The following is a 23,935-nucleotide window of genomic DNA, read 5'->3' on the forward strand; positions in this document are numbered from 1 at the left end:
GTAGCTTAGAAGAATCATCGACATATCATTCAAAGTACTACTTATTGTAGCGTGCAGCAAGGTGAACATGTATTTAAAACGTATCCAATCATTTGGTTGTTGATATCTACACAAGCCCCAAAAGCATGCAAAATCTATAGCTTCCTACAATTTTGAACCTTTGACTACCTAGTAGCTGTGCAAGTAATCCCCTATAAAGTTCCTGGCGACCATGTCGACACCTTGAACAACGTCAGCGGCAGGGTTCCATCCGTCGTCACTGTCACTGAGGCCGAGTGGTCCAGTGAACTTCTTGGCCTCTGCTCCAAGCGTAGTGATAGTGGGTTCAACAAAACGATGCTGTAGTCCGTCAGTCATTGCTATCCTCCTTGTAATGTGATCGCATTTGACTAACCTGGTAGGGCCAATTGTTCATGTTGTGAAAGACAAGGAACCGCTTGGTCTGTTCTTGATTCTGGCCGTATTGGAACGACTCGTCGACCCTGAAGGTGTAGTCTCCTCCGTCTATCCTCTTCGCTTTCAAGTCATCGAGCTTGTCGGTTTGGACGTAGATGACGCCGTCAGATTCGCCTTTGCATGGCTGGTGAGCTTGAGGGCATCGTGAAGAAGAAGCAATTCACGTACCACCAGATTTGACCTTATAGTTGCAGACATAGTAATCTTGCTGGCGAGATGATAGCCTCTGACTCCAGTTCACAGTGATCGTGCTGCTCTTCTCGCCACCGAGGAATTCGGCAGGGATGTGGATTGTGTTTCCTTTCTGGACGAGGTAAGGCATGTTGGAAGGATGTTGTTTGAGTGTAGTGAGAAGTAGATGCTTGTGGAAGTTCTTGCTGTAGACTGACGATGAAAAGATGGATGACTGATGGGTGTCTTTATACTGCCCAGGTTCAGCTCTCATGCGGTGATTTGACACCGCCTTGGGAATAGATCCATACAACCAGTCCTATCATGACAGCCTGTTCACGACTTTACCTGCTATCATGGCGTGTTTTGCACATGGCTTGCTCTAGATTATCAACACCGGCCAAGTCGGACTCGAAGCGCTTGAAAAGCTGCCGTGAAGCAGTCTAGCGCGACAAGCCATCGCTGTAAACGCGCAGCCAGCTGTGCAGGTTTCGGTCATGTCCAGACAAGAGAGTGATGAAAAGAGACTAGGTTTGCAGACTGCGCGTTGACAGCTGAACGCGATAATTCTCGGTACTTCCTAATCGGCCAGACCCCAGGTGACAGCGGCGGGACGGGCCAGCATCCTCACCATCTGACAGGTCCACATCGTGACTTCCAGACTCATACTTTCTACGCATAGATACCCTTTCGCTTGCGCCCTTGCATACATTGCCGAAGTCGTAACTGTTTATCTGCTAGCGCTGCGTGACCCTCCACGTTTTCGGGCACCCCGCCTTCTCGGCCACCAAATGGACCCTGGAGGCTTTCCAGCCTCGAGCTGAGAACGCCGCTTTTTAGCATCGCGCAAACGACATGCACGCTATGAGGTTCTCGTCTCATGCCTTATGCGCGAGGCCATGTGCGCACATCACAGAAGTGGCCGAGCTATTGCGAACGCAATCCCATTTCGCTTCAGTCGTCCGGATGTGGAAACGCCTCGTTGTTCGTTAACTTCTTTGGTCGTTGTGGCTTCTACGTAGCTGCCGCATGCGTTTGAAAGTCGACCGGAAAACACCGAGCTGGAGGATAGCCTCGAAGTTGATGGAGCTCAAGCAAGAAGGCGCAGATGTTTGGGGAGTAAGAGAACATCTGCATCCTCGGTAAGGGCATGACAGGCGAGCAGCGCGTGAGAATCGAGCTAACCGAAAACGCGACATTACGTGAACGCGACTTCTTGGCTGCAGAAGAGAGTACAGTAAGCGCCTCTGACTCATACTGCTGCCTGATTTTCCCTCCCGACTTTTAAGGTCAACAATCCCCATCTTAGGCGCAATACGTTTCTCGTCTTGTCTTCCAGTCATGGACGAGTTTCCGAACGAGCTGCTGCTCCAGATCTTCAGTCTGCTGCACACGCCGATAACTTGCTTCTCTGCGCCACGTGTACCCGCTCCTTCGCGAGACCTACTGGCATTGTGTCGCGTCTGCCGAAGCTTCAGGGATGTTGCAAGATCGCTCATCTACGAATCCATTGAGCGGGCAGGCGACATGAACAACGAGGCCTTTCGTCAGCTACCACGTACTCTTCTGAAGAACGTGGAGCTGTGCCGGTACATCAAGAATCTGAAACTGAAGATGGAGGACGGTTTCGAGGTAGGCGATTTTTGGGCGGGGCATAACCTGCGACCCGAGAACGAGCTCGATGACGAAGAGGTCGAGGAACGTGCGACTTACGATGCAAAATGCATTCGCTATCAGAGACGGCATCAGAAGATGCTGGATGGCGATGGAAGTGATGTTGACAAAGGGGTGAGCGACTTACCAGAATACACGCCAGAAGGCTACGAGTGGCTCGGCGAACTCATCCCGTCTATGAATAGCAGTCAGGCACATGCTTCTGAGCACGACCTTCTCGAGCGTGCTATTCTCGGAGAAGATGTACTACTCACACCGTGTGTTCTCGCTGCATGTAATTTGGAACGGCTTTGGCTCCGGCTCCCCAAATCACAACTGGACGAAGGCAGCTCAAGCTTCTTGCTTGACAGCATCGTCCATAGTGCCAACGCGGGTGGGTTCAAAAGGCTCAAAGTCCTTCATCTCGATGCATACCAGAGCGGTATCGAGTGGCCGGTCCGTAAGGCGCTACCTTTGTTTCTGCTTCCAAGCTTAACCGACCTAACCCTTGGTAACTGTGGTGAGACTGATCATGGACGCCCGTGGGCTGTTGGGCCAGATACCAACGACTCTGCATTCATGGGAGACCCTTGGAAATGGCCAGTTCGCAGTTCTTCTATAGCCAGACTATCGTTGTTATCTCCACGTTTCAGCGGTTCCATCGCCGCGAAGATGATAGTTGCTTGCAGGGCAATCACCGACTTTGAGGTGGTATCACCGTACGAACGTCGACCACGCGATTACGAGTTCTATGACGATGTCAGAACGGCACTGATTCCACATGCCAACACTCTCGTCAGCTTGTCACTTGGGGATACACTAGGAGTGATTTGGCGGAATTTCGATTCGAGTCCAGGTACATTCCGAATGAGCAGCTTCTTCAGCTCGCTCACTTTCCTACGTGCGAAGCCATATCTACTTCTCGGCTACGATGGTCTCAGCCAAAATCCTCCGAGTACATTATCGACGGAAACATCATCAACTCTAGCAGACACTCTTCCAAACACACTCGAGCAGCTATGGCTTGACGCACCTGGCACGCCATGGTATATGAACCTGTTGCCGTACTGCAGGGGACTGTTCAAAGCTGTTCGAAGTGGGCAATTCTCCCAACTGAAGAGTATCCATATTCATTGGCATCTTTCAATGTTGGATCAATGTCCTAATCCGAGAGCCATCATCGAGCACGTCAGAACTCTGACCTGCATTCGTGACGAAGCGTCGTTGCTTGCAGAACCCATCGCCGTTGACTTTACTGTACGGATAGCGTACACCACTCCAGGTAAGTCACGATTATCTATCGTTTTATAGGTAATTGGAGGTGCTAAGCGGTTCCAGAATATGCGGGCGATGGGCTCGAACATCTCATCGAATATAACCGCGAGAGAACTTGCCAGGAACAACCAGCTCCACTGGCTTACTGCAGAAGATCAGACGTGGATCATTTAGATGGTCCGATATACTACGTTGAAAGTAGTACATGTGAGGTACCGCGCCAAACTGCAGAGGAGATGCAAGACAATATGGACCACGGCTATTGGAAAGCTTTATCCCCGCCTAATTATTGGTTGTAAGATGCAAACTTGTTTACGGGATAGATTGGGGATAAAATTGGGTATTGCTTTGTTGGACGTGCTGGTGCAAAAGTGTGGGCACAACGCACCCAAGTAACACAGTATATCATCGCGATGCAGGTGTATCTCCTAAACATCTTGTTTCAAAGTATGCAGCAGTGTATATAGACTTGGGTATATTACAATCATTCATGCGCATCTAGTCTCTAAATCCCGACAACAACAGACACAAGACCAACCACAGCCAACAGTCCCCAAGAAACACTCATTCCCATGGCCCCGCTATCAACCTCAGGCGTACCGACTTCTTTCACGTCATCGATCTTGCACACGGTTTTGCATCCCTTCTCCGCTCTCTTTCTTCCGAACAAATTGGTGATATCCCTCTTGTTCTCCTGGCTCTTTCCTTCATATGGTCCACTGGTATTGAACGTCATCTCGATCCACTGAATGTGGAATTCAGCACTATCGCCAACATCCATCTCGCCACTCCACTCTCCACCATCACCCCACATGTTCAGGACCAGAAAGCTCTGCTCGCGGGGGACGGAGTACGTGTTTGCGGCGACCTGCTTCTGGTTTAAGTACCAGTAGCTGTTCTTCGGCAGCCAGTCGATGCGGTGGGTTTGCCATTCGTCCCAGCGGGGAAGGTCGGTGGGGCCAACGGACGCAGCAGCGACTTCGTTGCCGTCCTCGCCTACGGAAGGCTGGTTCGTATAGCGAATCTGATCTTTCGGATCGTCGGTCAGGATCTCGATGTCGGACTCGTTATCGTCGTCGAAGAAGGTGAAGAATCCCGCCACCGCACCCTTGGCACCCTGAACACGACCATACATGCGCATCGAAACGTGCATGAGGTTCTTCTGCTGGTTCTCGATCTCTCCAGCCGTCTGGTAGTCATCCAGACGCGACGTTCGCAGTGCGAGGTATGATGTGGAGTCTTCTTCACCGAGGAAGATGTTCGCGAAGGAGTTGTTCATCGGTACGGGGAAGTCTTCGGTGGCGGGCTTGGTCCAGTTCTGGATGCCCCAGTCGTAGTTCCAAGCATCGCTGTTGAACAGATCTGGCTGCCATGTGTTCGCCATGCCCGCGATCTGACTATCGTTGAGGAGCGGTGGTGACTCGCTCATTGCGCCTGGGAGGTTTCGAAAGTCGTAGAAGCGGTAGTATTGGAAGTACTCTGGCGTTTGCGAATCTTTGCCGGACTGAACGACATAGCAGTCGCAGTCTGGGTTGTTGTCCTTGGGTGCCTCGTTCATGGAGCTGGTATACGGGTTGGCAGCGAGTGCAGACTGGGCGAGTAGTGCCGTAAGAGGCAGGAGCAAGGCTCCTAGTGGCGGAAGGTATGACATGGCGTTCGGTATGCTTCGAATCTCGTATCGTAGATGTAGTGACAGTATCCGAATAATTAAACAAGGATATGAATATGTAAAAGGATCACGGTTGATCGACGGCTAGTAAACGTGAAGAGAATAGCGAACGAGTGTCACCTAGCCATCAGCAATCAACAAGAAGAAAGAAACGTGAAAGCGCTCAACAATGCTGCAACAAAACTCGACGATGCAAAGAGACGATACCTAAAAACGAAGAGGGTCAGCGCAAACGCGGGCTCCGCAAGCTCATATACTAAAAACGTGCAGTAAAGCCGCTCGCTACTCCGCTTACACGGCACCACCAGTCAGGACAGTCTCGAACACCGCCCACAAGTCGTGCTTTTTTTCTCTAAACAGGCGCGAAGCTTGTCCAAGCTACCTTCGCTAAACTATGTCTAAGCCCAGAAAAACCGCGCGCTCGAACTGGGAGTCAAGGCACTAAGGCAAGCAAGCTGGGCCGCAGAGGCAGCAAAGAAAAAGAGGGATATACGAAACGAAACGCGCGACACATCACACCAACGCACGCCATTGTTGGCGGTGGTGCTGCTGCACCTGGGCACTCAGCCACACTGCTTCTGGCCTTTTGGACCGCTACAGACAGGGGGTTAGGGGTCGTGTAATGTTTGCAGCGCATTCCTATAGGTGGCGCAGGGGGAAGGTTGTGATCCGCCCCTGGTTTAGGCTGGTTCGGGGGTCTCGGTAGCCGTGATCCGTGATGTGCCAGCGGGAGTTTCGACGTACGCGCCAAGCTTGATGTGGCTTGACCGTCCGACTTTCCGAACGACCCGAAGTGGTCTTATGACCTTGAGGGTGCCTAGGTACTGTGAGATTCGCATGTTCGTAGAAATTTGGCTCTGTACATAGGGTGAAGAGTGTCTTTGCAAATAAATGCCGGCTCAATGGAGGAGTGAAGAGATTGTTGGCTTTGTAACGTTGTAGCCCGTCATCACGAAACACGACAGGGTTTATGGGTCACCAGCCACATCCCCACATGGCCGGGCGCTAACCAACGCACCTAAGTCTCAAAATAGCCCCGATTCAATATTTCTGAGGTGCGGCGCCAACGACGAATACGTCCTGCTGAGACGCCCATACGAGCACGTTTTCTCGTCGCTGCCCAGGTGTTTGTCACGATCTCGTATCCTTTTCGCTGGCGCGGGGTCTGGAGAATGCATGGGTATGAAGATCTGATTATACGGATTGTTGAGGGGTAGGTATGGTTGAGCTGTCTATGACATTTTTGGTGGGTGTCGTTGGTGTTGCTGAGCCGGCTATAGTAACGACAACGATATTGCGATCAATATATCCATCGGCCAGGCCCCTGAAAAATTGGCCGGCTTGTATAGACAAGCATTGCTTCGGTGTACGAATCGGGGCGCCACAACTTGGCAGCTCAACGACTCCTTTTGATCTATCACAAGTCACGCGCGTGTAGGCCGGTGATTCGGAGTCGCGGCATGCATGAGAAGCACCGTCGGGTTCGATATGGCAAGGGCCATGCAGAGTGTCAGGACAACAGGTCTTTCAAATGTTCCACCCCGCTCAACATATTCGACACTGCGTTTTATCATGTTAGCTGACAAAAGCTATTACAGCAATCCCTAGAGCTCATTCTCGTGGTATTCACCCCACTATTCGATGTTAACATATATGGAACAGCGCGTCTAGCATTAGATCCTACAGCCGATACAATGTGTCCCTGCCACCTTCACATTCCGATCGAAGAGACCGGACGTCACGCAATATCGACGAGCATACTCGATGCCGCCCAAGACTACCATGTTATCGATTGTCCATTGAACAAACTCTCAGTAAGCAATCGCGCTTGATCACCTGAACTCGATCATATGGTGAGGTCAAATAGCTCTTTCCCTTTGCTACACGACCCACAAACATGCCTTCCCTCACTTAAAGCACGAACCTACGCCGCCCGGTCATTCTTGTCTTCCCACCCTTCTACACCAATCGTCACTTCATGAATCAGTACAACATGAGGTGGAGGTGGATGAACGATTTACCAATGGAGCTGCACCAGTACATTCATGGCTACTTGCCAAAGGAAAAGCTCCTTGAGATGTTGCGGATGTCGAAGTATTACCGTCTGGTGGCGGAAGAGTTTCTCTACAAGGAGATTTACTTCCATGAAGAACACTACTTCCAGATCAATCTCCTCTTTCTTACTATTCTTGACCGACCAGATCTAGCGAAAGGGATCAAACGCTTTACACTGATCCACGAGACTAGCTCACGCGCAGTCAAGCACGGCAACAATGACTACTACCGGGACTCCTTCAACAAAATTACCACTGTGAGAGACATGATCGACGATATTGGTAGGGACCTAAACTGGGAGCTTGTCATGCGCTGGTTCGGTGACATCTACGCGTGCCGAGAATCGTTTGATGGCGCGTTGGCTGTTATCCTCTGTCTCGCCCAAAATCTTGAGCACTTGGATCTCGGTATCAGGACTGATCGCACACTATCGATCACTACAAAACTCCTTGAACAAGAATGGAGACACAGTCGTAAGAGCCCAGAAATCTGCCCTTTCGGCAAGTTGAAGAGTCTTTGTATCGGCGGAGGTGCATACAGCGCGACACCTGTGTTCCCCTGGATGGAGTCCCTGAGCATCAAGTACAATTACAGGTCTCACCGACAGGGAGTCATGTATTTCCCCTATCGAGGTTCTAGTACGAAGCTACGAATACTGGAGATGCAGAACGTTGACGCCAGCCCAACTGACTTTGAGAAGCTTCTTTCGTATCCGGAACTCAGCAACCTCAAAGAACTGAAGGTCAGCGGACTATATGTTGAACCCGAGAGCGAATGGAAGGACTACGATCTTCAACATTTGACACAAGCAATCGAAAAACATCTACCCGACCTGGAGATTCTACATTGGTTCAAGATCGACTGGGATCCAGACTGGCTTTCCCCGAGAACATTCGGCAGCTTCAAGGGTCTGTCGAAACTATCAGAACTGAAGCTCGACGCTCACCTACTAGCAACTCAAGATCTCATCTACAATCAACGTGCAGAAACGCTGGCCCTTACACGCCCTGAAGAGTACCTCCCTGACAGTCTGAAAGCTCTACACATCGTATCTTTGAGTGCACAGGACGAACGAGTCGACGCGATTCTGGAAGTGGCCCGTACTCTGAAACTCCAGACCGTTGAGCTGTCGCTCAGCTTGGAGGACTGGGATCCTGGCTATGAATATCGTCCGGCTGGAGTGCGAGAACTACGCAAGAGCAGAAGGAAGTTCTTCCGCGAATCTGTGGCAAACTTGACTGCATTAGGCACAACGATGCGCGTCTGGCGACAGGAGGGCAGATTCCCAAAAGAGGTGCTCTTTGCTCCAGGATATCAAAGGCCGTGGCCCATATGGAACGACATTGAGAGCTTACACTGGTCTAGACATGTTCGCGATGCATGGGAAGTTAAGCAAGGAATCCGGACTCCTGGTTCAGACGACGCTCTTGGTGATAGTAGCGAAGAGGGTGACAGCGATGTCGACGAGGAAGGAAACATTGCAGGCCAGAGCGGAATCAAGAAGAAGGGCGATGACGAAGAGCAGGGCGATGGCTATGATAAGAGCCGCAACAAGGATGGAAATATGGCAGCGGAAAAGGCCAGTGGCGGAGATGCAGGACGCTCAGTGTCTGGTGCGGCGGGTAACTGAGATGTAATTTCCAGCTGTAGTTCCATGTCCATTCTGGTGTAATACCTGACTGCTTCTTTCTGCACCCTAGACTATCTAATCTCCCATGCCTATAGATGACAAGCTACCTACAACACTGCAGTATCAACGGTAAGTTATGCCTGAAAGTCGTTATCAAATGATGACGAAGGCGATTGCAAACGAAATCACATCTGATGAACTCTTCACAACGACACTTCAATCTTCATCATCATGTATTCTTGCACTACATGTTACATATCATACTACAACAAACCACTCATCATCTCAACAGGATATATCCAGAACATAAAGAAAAAACCTCATCCTTGCATCCCAATCCCCTACTCACAACCTAAAACCAACACTTTCCATACCCCTTATCGCACCCAAGCCCGCACGCCCAAGGATCAATCGAGCACCTCCCACTCTGCTTGCAGCAGCAACCCATCTCAACACCAAACAGCGTCTTGTAGCCCGCGCACGTCTGGCCACCATTGTGCTCACCGCACTTTCCGTTAGAGGAGACGGGCAGCTTGGTAGGTGTGGGTGTGGCGGTGGTGGAGCAGGAAGTCGAGCTGGGGCGGACGATGGCGGTGGAGAAGGAGGAGGAGGGGAGGCTGGGAGTGGGTGTCATGGTGGAGGTGGGGTAGGGGGTGGAAGCGGCGCTGCTGGGGAGGATGGCGGAGCTGGAGGCGGAAGAAGCGGAGTCGACGGGGCTGCTTGATGGGACGGCCTCGGAGTTTCCGGGAGTAGAGCTGGGGTAGGCGGAGGAGACTTCTGACACGACGGAGCTGGTGGGGTAGCTGTCCTTGGAGGCGGAAGCAGACTCGGCAACTGAGGTGGAGGAAGCAGAGGCAGCGACGGAGGTGGAGTCGTGTTCCTCAGGCTTCTCAGATACGGGGGTTGAAGCCGATGCGGAGATGTACTCTGAGGCAGAAACGGATGCAGAGACGTACTCAGAAACCGAGGCAGAAGCCGAAGCGGAAATGTGCTCAGAGACCGAGGCAGAAGCTGAAGCGGAAACGGACTCAGAGACGGACGCAGAAGCTGAAGTAGACGCTGAAGCGACAACGGAAGAAACCGTCTCAGACGTAGGGATAGCCGCGGTAGAGGAAGCAGAGTCAGACTTCTCGCTGGCGCTGGAGACAGCAACGGAAGAAGAAGCAGACGAAGAAGAGGTCGAAGGGCAGTTGCCGTAGACGGGGTTGCAACCAGCACCGCAGTGGTCCTCAGAGGTACCGCAGTATCCCCAAGCAGAGCAGCACTCAGACTTTACGCCCTCCAGAGTGCTGAAACCGACACAGGTGTATCCCTTGGTTCCACCGCATGAGCCATCGCGAGACTTCTCACCAGAGGTGGTGGGAGTAGCAGAGGCTGCGGAGGAGACCTGGCTGGCGCTTGAGCTAGCATCGACGGTGGTGCTTGAAGCAGTGGAAGAGACGGCGTCCTTGCTGGCGCTGACATCGGCAGAGGAAGAGGGAGCGGAGCTGGTGCTGGCAGCAACGGAAGAAGCGGCGCTGCTGACGGCCTGAGCACCGCACTTTCCGAAGCCAGCCTGGCATCCGGCGTCGCAGTAGACATCAGTGTTTCCACAGTATCCGTATTGGGAGCAGCACTCGCTGAGACCGGCAGGGCCGTTGAAGCCAATGCAAGTCATGCCACCGTTCGCCGCACCGCAGGATCCGTCGGTAGTGGTGGGACCGGTGGGGGTAGGGACAGGGCCAGTGACGCTGGCAGAGACAGTTGCAGAGGCAGAGGGAGAAGCACTGGGCTGGGCGCCGCACTTTCCGAAACCAGCTTGGCAGCCAGTCTGGCAGTGGTCGGCGGTGTTGCCACAGTATCCGTATTGAGAGCAGCACTCGCCGAGGAGACCGTCGACGCCGACCCAGCCAACGCAAGATTGAGAGCCACCAGCAGCACCGCACATACCGTCCTTGGAGGTGGGGCCGGTAGGAGTGGGGACAGCAGACGAAGAGGTACGGGTAGAAGACGTGCTGGGAGGAGCGGGGGTAGAGTCGCGGTACCAGTTTTCCTTGGGATCCTGCATACACTCGCCCATGGTGACAGCCCTGAGACCTTGAGCGTAGAGGTAGTCGAGCATGTATACGGTGAGGTTCTCGGCGGTCAACTGGTGGATGTCATGGCCGATGACAAGCCTATCACCGTCGTATGGGTCTCCGGAGTTACGGGTATCAATGCCCTCCTTGAAATTGTTCTTGGCGACCTGAATCTTCTCGGGAGTCAATTGGTTGTAGTCATCGGTATCGAGGTCGAAGTATGATACAACGTAACCAAGATCGGCCATGACTTCCTGGCAGCTTCCAGTGCAGGAAGAGTACGGTGGGCGCATGTAGGTAGGGTATTTGCCGATGATGTTGCGGATGGCCATCTCGTTCTTAACCATTTGGTCGTAAGCCTCCTCCTTAGTGATGGCACTGAGGTCCTGATGGGACCATGTGTGAGAAGCGACCTGGTGGCCGTTGTCGTACATCTTCTTGATGACACCCGCCCAGTTCTCGTCGATGGCGCCCTTGCCGATGTTGTTACCAGTGATGAAGAACGTGGCGTGAGCTCCTCGTGCCTCGAACAGTTCCATAACGCCTTCGGTGTATATGTATGGACCATCGTCGTAGGTGATGGCAACGGTTCCAGGGTTGTTGCAGACGTAGATGCCCCCACCGCCATAAGGAATGCTTCCGAGCTGTGGGCGAGGGTCGTTGCGGGTGCTTGCTCCAGCAGGAGTCTTATTGGCGTCTGTCGTATTATCAGTAACACGCTCAATATGCAGAGTACAGGATATGTCATACCACATGCGGGTCCAAAGTTGAACAAGCAGTCGGGTGCTTGGCAGTGTTCTTGGGTAGTGCCGCAGTATCCCTGTTTATACTGTAAGTACACGCTCAATTCATGAAGTGTCTCAGTCGATATACGTACAGCGCTTGAGCAGCACTCATTGTCTGCACACTTCTGGTTGCCGCCATCCGGACCGCAACGTCCGTCAGTGGACTGTCGGGGACGAATGACGGGTCCTGCCTCAGCAGCATGTCCGCCTGAGTAACCAGCAAGAGGGTTGCTGGCCCTCAATTGCCTGGGCAAACCAACGATCCTTGGCATACCTTCCATGCCATGAGCGGCGACGAGCGGTGCTACCAAAGAGGCAGCAGCGACTTGGGAGAAACGCATCTTGGCGAATTAATGTTTACAGCACTAGTATAATAGTTGTAGTCGACTTCGATTGTAAGAGTGAAAGCGAGTGTGGTTGACAGTAACGTCAATTAGAATTAGTCGATAAGAAAAAACGAGTGACGGTCGCTATGCGTGCAAAGACGAGCAAGACGAGTGAAGAGTGTAAGGAGAAGAAGCCCGATGTACTTATATCACACAATGCCATAGACGCACCTTCAAGGGCGACTCGTGGCGGCGTAGCTACGAGGAGTGGAGCCCACTAACTGGAAGAAGTCAGCACACTATTATCAGCAGCCAAGAGCGCGGCCCTGGGAAACCTTCTGGGATACGAAGAGGATGTGGAGACGGCATGGTACTGAGACAACTGCGAAGGCGCCTAGTATAAGCCACCACCAAATGCTACAACATGATCTCGCGTCCCCAATGTGATCTTATGTCTTGGTAGCCGAGCAGATCTGGAGGCTTAACAGCTTCCAATTCCTAGGGACATGTCAATCTCGAAGAGGGATAACAGAGCCCGAATCGTCCTGTTCCTGACAAGGCCAAGACCTTAAACCGCTGGGGTCTAAATATATGAGCCGCGATGCTGGTTGTGACCGGCTCCCGTCGCGGATATACTGAAGTGGGATGATCGCCGGCGGGGCCCAACTCAACAATAGGCTAGAGGAGTACTTGGCATCACAAAAACATCGTGCTTTTCACGTGTTGGCTTGATGTGGCGTTCAATGGCGTCTCGCGTAGGAATCAGAGGCCGTTTGCTTTCGGCTCTCTCGGTACGCGGCGCCCATCAGAGAGCTCTGAGATTGAAGGGCTCTATGGAAGCCTTCGCTGCTGGTATGATCGGTGACCGTAGGATAACTCGCAATTTCGATCCGATATCTGCCAATGTCAGTCTGAAAGCACTTTACTCGTGTTTCGTGCTGTCAGCGATGTCAGTGTTGTCAACGAACGGCCGTTGCGATACCTCGTGCCGTGGTATTGGGAATAAGCGACAGCGCACCAGTAACGGTACATCGTCATGCACGCCGTTCGTACGATGAGACTTCGAATCGCATTTCGTCCAGCCCTAAGACGAACGCCTGAATGCCAAGCTCAGGAGAGCAGGATTGGGAACGCCCCGGTGGTCGTCCGCTGGTCGCGATTCGATGCTTGGAGGCCCCTGAGGGCCTTCATTTCCACTGCCAAGCTCGAAGCGAGCGCTGGCGTCCGCTCTCGATAATCGATAATGCCGCGCGCGGCAACGAACCACCGGCAAACAAATCGCATGTGCAATGCGATGTAGAATGTTTGGAGAGCTCGCTAAGGCAACGTGACCAGTAAGTACAGTGTAGAGCAGCCAACTGTTTGATACAGATCTGCTGCTGCGAGCAAGCGGCTAAGCGGCTGCGCTGTTCGCTTTAGCTCCACGGTAGTGACTTTGGATAGCTGCGTTTGTTAGTCGCTCAGTTGTGGCCGGCTAAGGCAGGAGCGCCACTAGAAAAACTTCAGCTGGTCCTTGTATACGATGTTACGAAGAGGTGGAAATTGACGGCAATGCCGAGTAAAAGTGGGTATCATTAAGTTCAAGTACATGTCTGGATAAGAGGTATGGTATCATGGTTCGCGATGCCGACGCAGAAGCACGAGTATGCTTTGTTTAATCATTTCTTCACAATGCGCAAGAGAGGAGCGATCCTCGCTCGTTTGCTCAGCCCGACACGGTATGGCACCTTGCCAGTGTTCGCTGGCGATGCAGTTGTAGGTTTTATTTTTCGTTCTGGAGTCTCTGACGCCGCAGCTGGAGAGGGTTTCGCTGGTGGTTTTGAATGGCTGGCAGTCGTGGTATCCGTAGCGTCTGGCGATTTCCCGTCATCGGTATCATTGCGTGTGAGTTTAGAGTCTTGCTCTATCTCTTCTGGATTGGACCCGGGCTCGGTCGTTTGTACAACTTCTTGTTGATGCTCTACTTCCACAGCTTGTTCTAACGGTTCTGGGTCAGGTTCTTTAGGCGAAGCAACAGGCGCGACCTTCTTGGGCCGACCGCGTGCCTTCTTCTTCGCAGGCGCGATCTCAGGCACGGTAGAGTCCGTCTCAGCAGGTTCACTCTCGGCTGGATTTGATGTGGGCTTTTTGCGCTTTGCCTTCTTATTCGAGGCAGTGGTAGAGCTTGGGGGCTGCTTCGAAACCGCAAGTGGTGACTTCTTAGGTATCACTACCTGAACTTTCGTAGGCGAGCGCAAATCGGAAGTTGGAGTTTCTGTGAGGTCGATAGGCTCTGGTAGTATGGCATCATTCGCCACCGCAACATGAACCACATCCTGCGCAACGGCCTGCGTATCATCCCTCTGATACTGGTCTAGACTGCGCATAATATCTTGAATAGCCTCAGAGTCCATCGCCGGAGTTTCGTCGCTCTTGTTCATGACCGGCTTGGTTTTGGGTGGACTTGGTGGTGCAAGCTCGTCGTGGCCAACATTGTTAGTGACTAGCCAGTCGATGGTCTGTATGACGTCACCGTTGTTTTTCTTGAGGGCGCCAGAAGTCGTTGAAGGTGTAAATCCCATGTCACAAATCTGCCGAACCTTTTCTGGTGTTGTAGGGTTGCTGGTATCGGCTGTAGCCGTCGTTTGTCGCCTTTTACTGACCTTTTTGGCCTTCTCGGGACGGACAGAATAGTCGATGGGCTGCTCCTCTTCAACCCTGAGCGATCTCGAGCGGCTGGGCCGTGGCTTGTATTGCTCCTTTGGCAGGCCAATATTCGCAAGATCGTCGTCGGAGCTGGCGACAGGCACTTGTGCGGATTTTGAACGACGAGGTGTCGTCTTGACTACCTTGTGTTCACCGCGCGGAGTCTTCTGTGGTGCAGTTGATGGTATATCCCAAATATCGACAGAGCTGGCTTCAACTGGTGTCGCCTTTCGGTCGGCGTCACCGGCTCCATTACGGGAAAGTTCATTTCTCAAAGGGCTGCCTTTCAAAGGACCACCAGATCCGCGCCTGCTGCGTTGAGATGCGCTGTACTCATAGCCTCCCTGTGACGTCCGGACTGGCGTGGCTGACGGAGGATCATTTGAAGGTGGGTCACGATCAGATGATTCAGTCTGTTCCGTCGCGTCTGCCGGTGTGAACTTCATAAGATCTGACCAGGGTATTGAGGGCTCAGGTGGAGGTATGTAACGAGGTTGTTCACTGTCGATCTCTTGTCCTATCGTGAGTGGTGCATTGACAACATCGAGCATATGTTGCTGGGTCATAGTAGCGTTGGGAACGGTACTAGAAGGCTCAGGGAACATGGCCGGTTCGTGGAGGGCGTAGTTGTCGCGCATAGTTCCTTCTGGGAGCCATGGTACTTCTTGCGTTGATTCGAGGGCCGCGTCTGCTCGGCCCACAAGTGGAGCGTTGAACGATGGAGAACTACCGAAGATGGATTTCGGAGCCTTCCCATACGTGACGGGCCCTTTCTTAGCAGACACATCATTGAATGATTTGAGCGGACTTGGATCAGCTATGGTCTTTCTCTTCTTGTTTGGATGTTCAGGCAATGACACCGATGACTGAGGCTCTTCCTGGCTCGGCTGTGACTGGAGATGGTTCCGGTGCGCCTTTTCAATAGCTCGCTTCAGAGATTCTGGGCTGCACGTCAGCTCGGTCTGATGACATGATGCCGTGAACTCAGCCCTACCGGTGGATCCCGTGCCGTGGGTGTCGTTGCTGAGTGGCTGTCCGGACGCGTCTGCTTGTTTGGGCGGCGGGAGGTCGCCCTCGAGATCGCCGTCCGACTCCTCATCAGAATCCTGTACAATGCGCGACATCGTTGTTCCCGCCGTGTGTCTTCAGGTAGATGCTTGGGTCGCAGAGGCGAGACTACCGGGGAGTGGGGTGGGGATCTTTCCGGGTGACCGCGCCAAATCGCGTAATCACGAGACGAGCTGCTAGCGCGTTTCTGATATTCGGCAGGCACCATCAACTTTCTGGCAGTCGCATCCCCCACCACATATCGTTCCGCCAACATGGACAGGTTCGCGTCCAGTTCAAGCGATCGCGCAGATGCGTCTGGTAACCCCCGCTTCACATCGCAGGCCGCGACAGCAGAAGACTTGCTAAAGGCGCAAACTGTCGGCCTGGTCAACCTCGACGACTACCGCAAGCGACGCGCCGACGCGTTGGACAGGAAGGAGCGAGGTGACACTGCAATCAGTTCGGGCGAAAACACACCAACAGACGGGTAAGGACGGTCGTTTCCAATTGGGAAGTACCCGCTAATTTGCAAAGTACAGGGCATCGACACCAAAACCCGTCTTCAAGAAGAAGCGCAAAGTAGGCGGGAAAGGCAAGCTGTCATTCGGCATAGACGAAGACGAAGACACCGAATCCAATGTTTCCAAGACGCCGACCCCGCGCGAAAGCACACCCGCAGACGCTTCTGCCCCGGAAGCAGAACCCAAAGTGTTCAAGAAGAAGCTGGGCGCAAACTCGAACATCGGCCTCAAGCCCCGCGTTATGACCAAAACGGCTCTCCAACGTGAAGCGCAACAGGCAGAATTGGCACGGCAAGACTTCATCGTCATGCGCGACGCAGTCAAGGCCACGGAAGTGGTGATACCATTCGTCTTCTACGATGGCACCAACGTGCCAGGTGGACGATGCAGGATCAAGAAGGGCGAGCAAATATGGCTGTTTCTAGACAAAGCTAGGAAGGTCGGCGCAGAGCTAGGCGTAGGCGGTGACAAGAGTCGAAGAGATTGGGCTAGGGTCAGCGTGGACGACTTGATGCTCGTGAGAGGTGAAGTTATCCTGCCACACGTGAGTATCAGACCTGAACACCACGTATCGACCTATCAACTAACCCCGTGTCAGCACTACGAGATCTATCACTTCCTGTTTAACAGGGTCACCGGTTTCGACGGCCCCATCTTTGACTACTCGGCGCAACCCACCAAAGCCACCCCGAGCGCGACCGACGAAGACGCGGACGCAGATCCTGCTACATACGACCCTCTTGCTCAACCCCTTAAGAAGAAGAGCAAAGAGTCCAGCATACCAGACGAAGAACTCGAGGGTTACGGCGACGACCCAGCGATAACCAAGGTCGTTGACAGGCGGTGGTATGAACGCAACAAACACATATTCCCGGCAAGCGCATGGACAGAGTACGCTCCAGATAAGGACCTATCCAAGGTGCAGCGGAAGGATAACGAGGGCAACGCCTTCTTTTTTTCGTGAACCACCTGATGGTCCAGGAATAATCTCCAGGTCGGCCTAGGCCTGCTATTCGCCTAGTCCTTATCTTGGAAGCCCTGGCGCTCGATGGGTGGGCTAGCGGGAGGGGTCTAATGGCACGGGCGGGATCTGGAGAAGCCAGGTTCCCCAGAGCGGAGCGAGCTGCAGCACAACGCTTAAACGTGCCGTGTAGTCACTGAGGTATGATGGCGTGGAGAGCACATAGCCAGTATCAATGCAACCCCACCATCCACATTAATCAGTCTTCGATGCGGTGTGACCCGGATCAGCTACCGTGCCCCCATATGCACTCCCATGCACTGCTAATGACATGCGTCCCGCCACGGAAGGTAGTCGCGTGTATGCTTACCCGTGTTGGCCCCGCGGTGCACCCGCGCCAGAGTCTTCACGATCGCTGCCAGCACCATGCCTAGTTGTGTCGCGCTTTACACTCGCACAAGTTGCTCTGTGCAGTGCCAAGAAGAAGCTTTTTCGCGTGCAATGTCCGTCGCGAGCCAAGCTGACAAACATACATGGTACACCGCCGTGACCCGCCGATGCGAGAGGCGCTGAAGCGTGACGCATTAGGATGTGATAATTGGGGCAGGGATCCACCGTTGAACCGAGACATTCAAAGCTTTGCAGCGACGGCGAGTATAAAGGCAGACGAGATTCTGCGCGCGCTGGCGGGAGTGACTGAACAAAGCGCTCCGTCGCCATACGTCATTGGGGATCACTGCGACGCACCAACCACGTCTCTTTTCATCTCAACGTCTTTCACTCACCCGTCCAGCTCCGCACCGATAACACTGACCAGCGATTCCGCCGCTCCAGTGTACTTCCCCTGCCTCGAGCTACGGCTTTCCCTACTTTTGACAGTCCGTTTAACCATGTTGCAGGCGCGCTTTTGTCGAGCTCCGTCTCCTCCAATGAGAATGGACGCCTCGAGCACACCCTAAAGATTCAACATTAACGCGTTGATTGCGCAGGTCGCATGGAATTGGCACTCTGGCTCTTGCCCTGTCGATCATTCAATACCTACCACTGCCTATATCTCGTTCCTTTTTCCGCCCCCGCTGCCTAGAGCTAGTTCTACATACGATTTAGAGCTACCCTCAAGCTCAATATCAAGCTCTCCCGGATCCAGTTGTCCACCGATTGTTGCTTCACCCTCAGGATGAAGTTCGGACACAACCTACCGAGGAACCAGGTCCCGGAATGGGCGGCGTCTTATATCAACTACAAGGGCCTCAAGAAGCTCATCAAGAACGCTGCTGAAGCTTCGAAAGATGGCTCGGCTCCAGATCTTGCTGGTGAGTAGACTTCAACTCTGCCAAGACTCATACCAAATACTCCATGGCTATGCTTCACCAAGCTATTGTGGATGTCTTGGAGTCGTCACGAGCGCGTCATGTTTACCGCGACCATTGAGCTTCAAGTCGCAGAACACGTGGCTAATATTCACCCCAGAGTTCTTCTTCTCGCTTGATCGCAACCTCGAAGACGTTGACAACTTCTACAACCGCAAATACGCCGAAAACGCACGACGATTGAGGCTTCTACATGGCCGCTACGGACGAGTCGCACAATTGCCCGACGGCATCGACAAGGATGAAGCGCAGGATCTCATGGGTGCGCTGCTCGAGCTGCGCGGTTCGATGCGGAAGCTTCAATGGTACGGAGAGGTGAATCGTAGAGGCTTCATCAAGATCACAAAGAAGCTGGACAAGAAGATTGAGACAGTTTGTCTGCAGGAGCGCTACTTGGCGTCGAAAGTCAACCCTAAGCCTTTTGCGCATAACCTGCCTTTGAATCAGGATATGAAGGCAGTCAACGAGTGGCTATCAGGGTTGAGCGACATCAAGACGTTCGATGACACGGGCTCCTCCCATTCGGCGGCCTCTCTGGGCAGAGTTCCAGGTCGCTCGTTACACCTTCCCGCGGGCCTGCTCGACGCTGTGGATACGGCTATTCGGGGCGACAAGGTCGAAGATCTCAACCAGAAACTCACAGAAGCTGCTGCGAGCAATGGCATTTCGAGTGCTTCGTTCCAGCAAGTACTCCTGAATTTCTTGCAACGCGCCATCTCATGCCGGGCAAAGTCATGTATCGAGAGATTACTCAAGGACATTATCTCACTAGATGAGGAAGACGACATCAACAAGCGCAATTGCATCCACCGACTTGTCATCAATATCGGTCGATCGAAGACTGGCGACACGTTTGGTGCTGATGGAACCCTTCTCCAGAGCTCTAGCGAGACACGCAACTTCATTGTGCCTGCGACGGATCCCAATCGCCAACCTCGCCCTTGCACCACCACCGAAGAAGAGTCAACGCAATTACTCAGCGAGAACGATGAGTCGGTACGGTTACTCGTCTACCTCCTCGATCAGCTCCAGGCTGAGCAACGCAACGCGCTCCAATCTTGCGACTCCTATGGCAGATTCCCGCTCCATTATGCTGCGCAATATGGATTTGTCGTCATTTGCCAGGTCGTTATGAAGCACATGCAAGACTGGGGCCAATTCGACGTCGCTCAGGGAATCGACTCCGCTTACTGGCAGGATGCTGAGGGTAACGCTCCTTTGCATCTCAGCGTAATGGGCGGACATCCGCTCACCACGAAAGCCCTCCTCGATGCGGAAAACTGGCGCGGTACCACAGAAGAACGCCTTACATCTCGTAAAAACATCGCGAGATCGGGAGCAGCCTTGACCCTAGCAACCCGGTCCAACTTCGTAGACATCGTCAAGCTCTTGGTCGAAGCGGGTGTGGACGTGAACTACCGGGATGAGGGCGGAGAGACCGCATTACACATGGCGGCACGCTACGGTTACGACGAGTGCGCCAAGGTTCTTTTGGGAGGATCCAGTGTGAATAAGGCGGAGGTCGATGTCGCCGAGAAGACATTCGCTTGGACGCCACTGTTTATTGCTGCTGTCGACGACCATCTCTCCATGGTGGAGATTCTTGCTGCGGCCGGAGCTGATCTCCAGAGGTGCGACAACTCTGGCTGGACAGCAAAGGAGCACGCCACGCTTCGTGGTCACATTGCGGTAGCGATCAGACTAGGGGAACTTGCTCCTGCGACAGAGCCGCCTCTTGTCGCGCCTAAGGATACGCGTATTGCTCGAGCTGGCTCGCCTACACAATCCTCCCTTGACGAGCGAAGGTCTAAGAATCTAAACCGAGACACCAATACGCCTGTTCAAAAGGCGCCCGAGCCCGTGAAGACCTTTGGCCATCGTTACTTGACCAAAGAGACAATGATTCTTGTCAGCCTTGGTTCAATGGACGCCAGGAAAGATGTGCCCGCCGTGAAATTGGACGATATCCCTCTTGCCGATGCACACGCGACGCAACTCGATACCGCTCTGTCTGTGGTTGTTAATGCGTCTGGCGCAAACGGAGAACCCTCGGTCATTGACTTGCCCATCCAGGAAAACATTGCGACCGAGCCAATCACCTTCATGACCAGCGATGCCACTAAAGTCAAGCTACTTTTCGACATTATCCCAACATATGCGGGTTCTCAAGAGCGTGTAGTGGGACGAGCTGTGGCATTGCTGTCGACCATCAAGACCAGTATTGGATCTAAGCGCATCTCGCTCCAGGGAGACATGAAGGTACCAATCGTGGCTGCTTCGACACTGGACGTAATTGGCACAGTTAACTTCAACTTCTTGATCATTACGCCCTTCCATCACCCGAGCATGTCGATCACAGAACAGCATACCTACTGGAAGAAAATGGCTGCATCGACCATGGTCATCGGTCACCGCGGTCTAGGAAAGAACACCGCCTCACGCACGTCGCTACAACTTGGCGAGAACACGATTCAATCCTTCATTTCCGCTGCCAACTTGGGTGCCGAGTACGTGGAGTTCGACGTTCAGCTAACCAAAGACCATGTGCCCGTCATCTATCACGACTTCTTGGTTAGCGAAACTGGTATTGATGCACCCGTACACACGCTTACACTGGACCAATTCCTGCACATCGGTGAGGGCCAGAAGCCACGGTCGTCTCGCGCTGGGTCACCAGAGACTGTGCCCGTTCTGAACGGTGCGAATGGCTCAGATGACAAGCCCAATACCCGGAGACCCCGATCGTACTCAGTCGATAACTCGAAACAGCGCAACATTCACACTGATCGTCAGAACGAGCTCGCGGAGCGAATGAAGTACACCCGCGACTTTATGAAGAAGGGCTTCAAGGGCAACAACCGTGGCACATCCATCCAGTCCTCATTCACGACTCTCGACCGTATGTTCGATGAGCTGCCTGAATCCGTTGGGTTCAACGTCGAATTCAAGTACCCTATGCTTTACGAGACCGAGGATGAGGAGATGGACCAGTACGCCGTTGAGCTGAACCAGTTCGTCGATACAGTGCTGCAGAAGGTGTACGACAGGATGGGCCAACGGAACATTATCTTTTCATCTTTTAACCCCGACGTCTGCCTGATGCTGTCCTTCAAGCAGCCCTCAATTCCCGTACTGTTCCTCACCGACGCGGGAACTTTGCCCGTGGGCGATGTGCGAGCAGCCAGTCTACAAGAAGGCATCCGCTTTGCTAGCCGTTGGAATCTGCTGGGAGTCGTTACCGCTGCTGAGCCCTTGGTCATGTGCCCGCGACTCGTCAAGGTGGTGAAGGAAAGTGGTTTGGTGTGCGTCTCGTACGGCATACTGAACAACGATCCTAAGAACGTCCTCGTAAGTCACTCCCTCATAGGCTTTCACTTTAGGCAACATTTGCTAACAACAACACAGCTCCAACGAAACGAAGGCATCGACGCCGTCATCGTAGACAGCGTGCTGAAGGTCCGCCAAGGACTCCAAGCACCGCACCAAGACTCCACTAACGGCGTTGTCAACGGCGCGTCGCTCGTCGTTCCGTCCGAATCGGTGCCTACGATCAAGCAGGCGAATGAGGTCTTGCAGAATGGCGCTGAGAGCAAGACTGCCGCGAATGGAGTAGTGTGAGCTGCGGGGACGCACTTTCAACAATGGGTGGCTAGCGTTGGATTTCATAGATTTGAGCGTGTTTGATCCCTAGGTAGTCCCTCAACGGGCTTGGATCTGGTCCGTTTAATCGATTGGTTGCGAGGTGTACTTTGTGTGTCGTCGCTATGTTCCTCGGTCCTTTCTCCTCCCCAACATTTCGTACTGCCTACCTACCATTGCAGCTAGGCAATCTGAGCCATTGCCCACTCGTCCAAACTGTCGTCACTATGACGACCCACATCTCCATCCTCATAATCCTCATCCTCTTCAGACCAATGGGTCCAACCATCCGGGCGCTCACTGTCACTATACGCACTGCTGTTCGTATAGCATGGCATCGAATAGCCGCCCGAATCCTCGCTTCTAGTGTCACCGGCTTCTTCTGGCCCATAGATATATCTTCCAACATGTAACAGCTTCTCGAATGATGTGTAGCCCCATCTCGCTCTGTATTCCTGCAGATTTCGAGCGAAGTCCATTTGGTAGTGCTTGTTGATGCGGGTGTAGCGGAGTAGAATGTGCGATTTGTAATGTGCTTTTGGGTTGTAGCGGTTGTGGATGTAGATGTGTGTGGCTTTTTCCTGGGAGGGTGGTGGGTGTTAGTGTGGCTTTCGCAGAAAGGTTTTGAAAGGGGTGTTTGGTAGAGGCGGGGAGAGTGTGGCAGGGGTGAGGAGAGTGTCGTAGCATGCATCTAGGAGAGCGTACAAACCTTTTCCCATTCCTCTTTGCTGAGGTGGAACAATGGCGGCGTCAGAGTCAAAGGCGAAAAGACATCAAAGTAAAAATCCGATTCACTTTCGCTGCGACTGTCTGTGCCATTGCCCCAATAGCGGTCCTCGTAGCCTTCATCCAGTTCTGGCTCAAATTTGACTTCGACATTACACTCAGCGTGTATCATGTCATACACCGGCTTTCGTATGGTTTCCAGTACATTCATGAACCTGCGTTCGTAATCCCGCCTGGAAGTAACGTCTTCTTGGGTTTCCTCGTAGTAATCGTCGTTGTATCCAGACATCTTGATCATGATGCAGAGCTTCAGCAACGAAGGCTCTCTCTTTGCCCTGAAAAGAGCAAAGCCCGCTTCGAGCTTCTGGTACAGGTCATTAAGGTTTCTTTTTTCGTGTGCTATACATTGTTCCGTGGTTGCGTTCTCAATGAGTCGGCCGTGACCGTCTGCTCCTGCCTTAGTCACAAGACAGTCACTGATCTTGTCATTGTTGATTCGAACATGTAGTGTTCGGATGTGCATGTAGGGTTTAACGCCCAGGTGAAAGATGTCTCGAGTGAGGGTTTCTCTTAGAGTTTGGAATTTGGCGATGATGTGCTGTTGGGAGTAGTAGTATTCTGCTGCCTCGCGTGCGACTTCCACGCCAACGTAGGATTGACTGTATATGCGCTGTATCGATGGCACGACATTTTTGCGTTGTGGGAAGTCGGGCACGCGGTGCAATATGCGCTCTTTGATGGCGTATTCGTAAATGATATCCCGTAGTTCGCGCGGCAACTTGGCATACATTTCGGTGGCTAGGCGATGGCAAGCCTGTCGCTCGACTTGGGCTTTGGTCTGCCGCTTTTTGTAGTGTTTCTTTCTGCACAGACGTGAATATTCCGGAAGGCGGCGACGACGATGCA

General features: G+C 52.9%; 9 protein-coding genes across 9 annotated transcripts; 4 read left to right on the forward strand and 5 right to left on the reverse strand.

Moving 5' to 3' along the window:
- Positions 1-168: 168 nt before the first annotated feature.
- On the reverse strand, positions 169-778 carry J4E79_004921 (uncharacterized protein; the record flags this gene model as incomplete). Its single annotated transcript, XM_049353802.1, has 3 exons — positions 169-339; positions 395-570; positions 625-778. 3 exons carry the CDS (start codon positions 776-778, stop codon positions 169-171), a joined length of 501 nt encoding a protein of 166 aa, XP_049211422.1.
- Positions 779-1,968: 1,190 nt separating this feature from the next.
- Positions 1,969-2,648, forward strand: J4E79_004922 (uncharacterized protein; the record flags this gene model as incomplete). The annotated part of the gene is made up of 2 exons (XM_049353803.1): positions 1,969-2,558; positions 2,627-2,648. 2 exons carry the CDS (start codon positions 1,969-1,971, stop codon positions 2,646-2,648), a joined length of 612 nt encoding a protein of 203 aa, XP_049211423.1.
- Positions 2,649-4,060: 1,412 nt separating this feature from the next.
- J4E79_004923 (uncharacterized protein) lies at positions 4,061-5,206 on the reverse strand (the record flags this gene model as incomplete). Its single annotated transcript, XM_049353804.1, has 1 exon — positions 4,061-5,206. One exon carries the CDS (start codon positions 5,204-5,206, stop codon positions 4,061-4,063), a length of 1,146 nt encoding a protein of 381 aa, XP_049211424.1.
- Positions 5,207-7,202: 1,996 nt separating this feature from the next.
- J4E79_004924 (uncharacterized protein) lies at positions 7,203-8,909 on the forward strand (the record flags this gene model as incomplete). The annotated part of the gene is made up of 1 exon (XM_049353805.1): positions 7,203-8,909. The coding sequence occupies one exon, from the start codon at positions 7,203-7,205 to the stop codon at positions 8,907-8,909; it is 1,707 nt and encodes a 568-aa protein (XP_049211425.1).
- A 449-nt stretch (positions 8,910-9,358) lies between these two features.
- On the reverse strand, positions 9,359-12,092 carry J4E79_004925 (uncharacterized protein; the record flags this gene model as incomplete). Its single annotated transcript, XM_049353806.1, has 4 exons — positions 9,359-9,393; positions 9,414-11,663; positions 11,717-11,786; positions 11,844-12,092. 4 exons carry the CDS (start codon positions 12,090-12,092, stop codon positions 9,359-9,361), a joined length of 2,604 nt encoding a protein of 867 aa, XP_049211426.1.
- A 1,643-nt stretch (positions 12,093-13,735) lies between these two features.
- J4E79_004926 (uncharacterized protein) lies at positions 13,736-15,886 on the reverse strand (the record flags this gene model as incomplete). Its single annotated transcript, XM_049353807.1, has 2 exons — positions 13,736-15,702; positions 15,757-15,886. The coding sequence occupies 2 exons, from the start codon at positions 15,884-15,886 to the stop codon at positions 13,736-13,738; spliced, it is 2,097 nt and encodes a 698-aa protein (XP_049211427.1).
- Positions 15,887-16,084: 198 nt separating this feature from the next.
- On the forward strand, positions 16,085-17,297 carry J4E79_004927 (uncharacterized protein; the record flags this gene model as incomplete). Its single annotated transcript, XM_049353808.1, has 3 exons — positions 16,085-16,299; positions 16,352-16,877; positions 16,932-17,297. The coding sequence occupies 3 exons, from the start codon at positions 16,085-16,087 to the stop codon at positions 17,295-17,297; spliced, it is 1,107 nt and encodes a 368-aa protein (XP_049211428.1).
- A 1,174-nt stretch (positions 17,298-18,471) lies between these two features.
- On the forward strand, positions 18,472-22,282 carry J4E79_004928 (uncharacterized protein; the record flags this gene model as incomplete). The annotated part of the gene is made up of 3 exons (XM_049353809.1): positions 18,472-18,607; positions 18,765-22,012; positions 22,070-22,282. The coding sequence occupies 3 exons, from the start codon at positions 18,472-18,474 to the stop codon at positions 22,280-22,282; spliced, it is 3,597 nt and encodes a 1,198-aa protein (XP_049211429.1).
- Positions 22,283-22,485: 203 nt separating this feature from the next.
- Positions 22,486-23,819, reverse strand: J4E79_004929 (uncharacterized protein; the record flags this gene model as incomplete). Its single annotated transcript, XM_049353810.1, has 2 exons — positions 22,486-22,884; positions 23,013-23,819. 2 exons carry the CDS (start codon positions 23,817-23,819, stop codon positions 22,486-22,488), a joined length of 1,206 nt encoding a protein of 401 aa, XP_049211430.1.
- Positions 23,820-23,935: the final 116 nt, after the last annotated feature.

This window comes from Alternaria viburni (genome assembly GCF_023758015.1).
Source record: "Alternaria viburni strain BMP 2772 chromosome Unknown scaffold_9, whole genome shotgun sequence".
In the NCBI taxonomy this organism is placed as follows: domain Eukaryota; kingdom Fungi; phylum Ascomycota; class Dothideomycetes; order Pleosporales; family Pleosporaceae; genus Alternaria; species Alternaria viburni.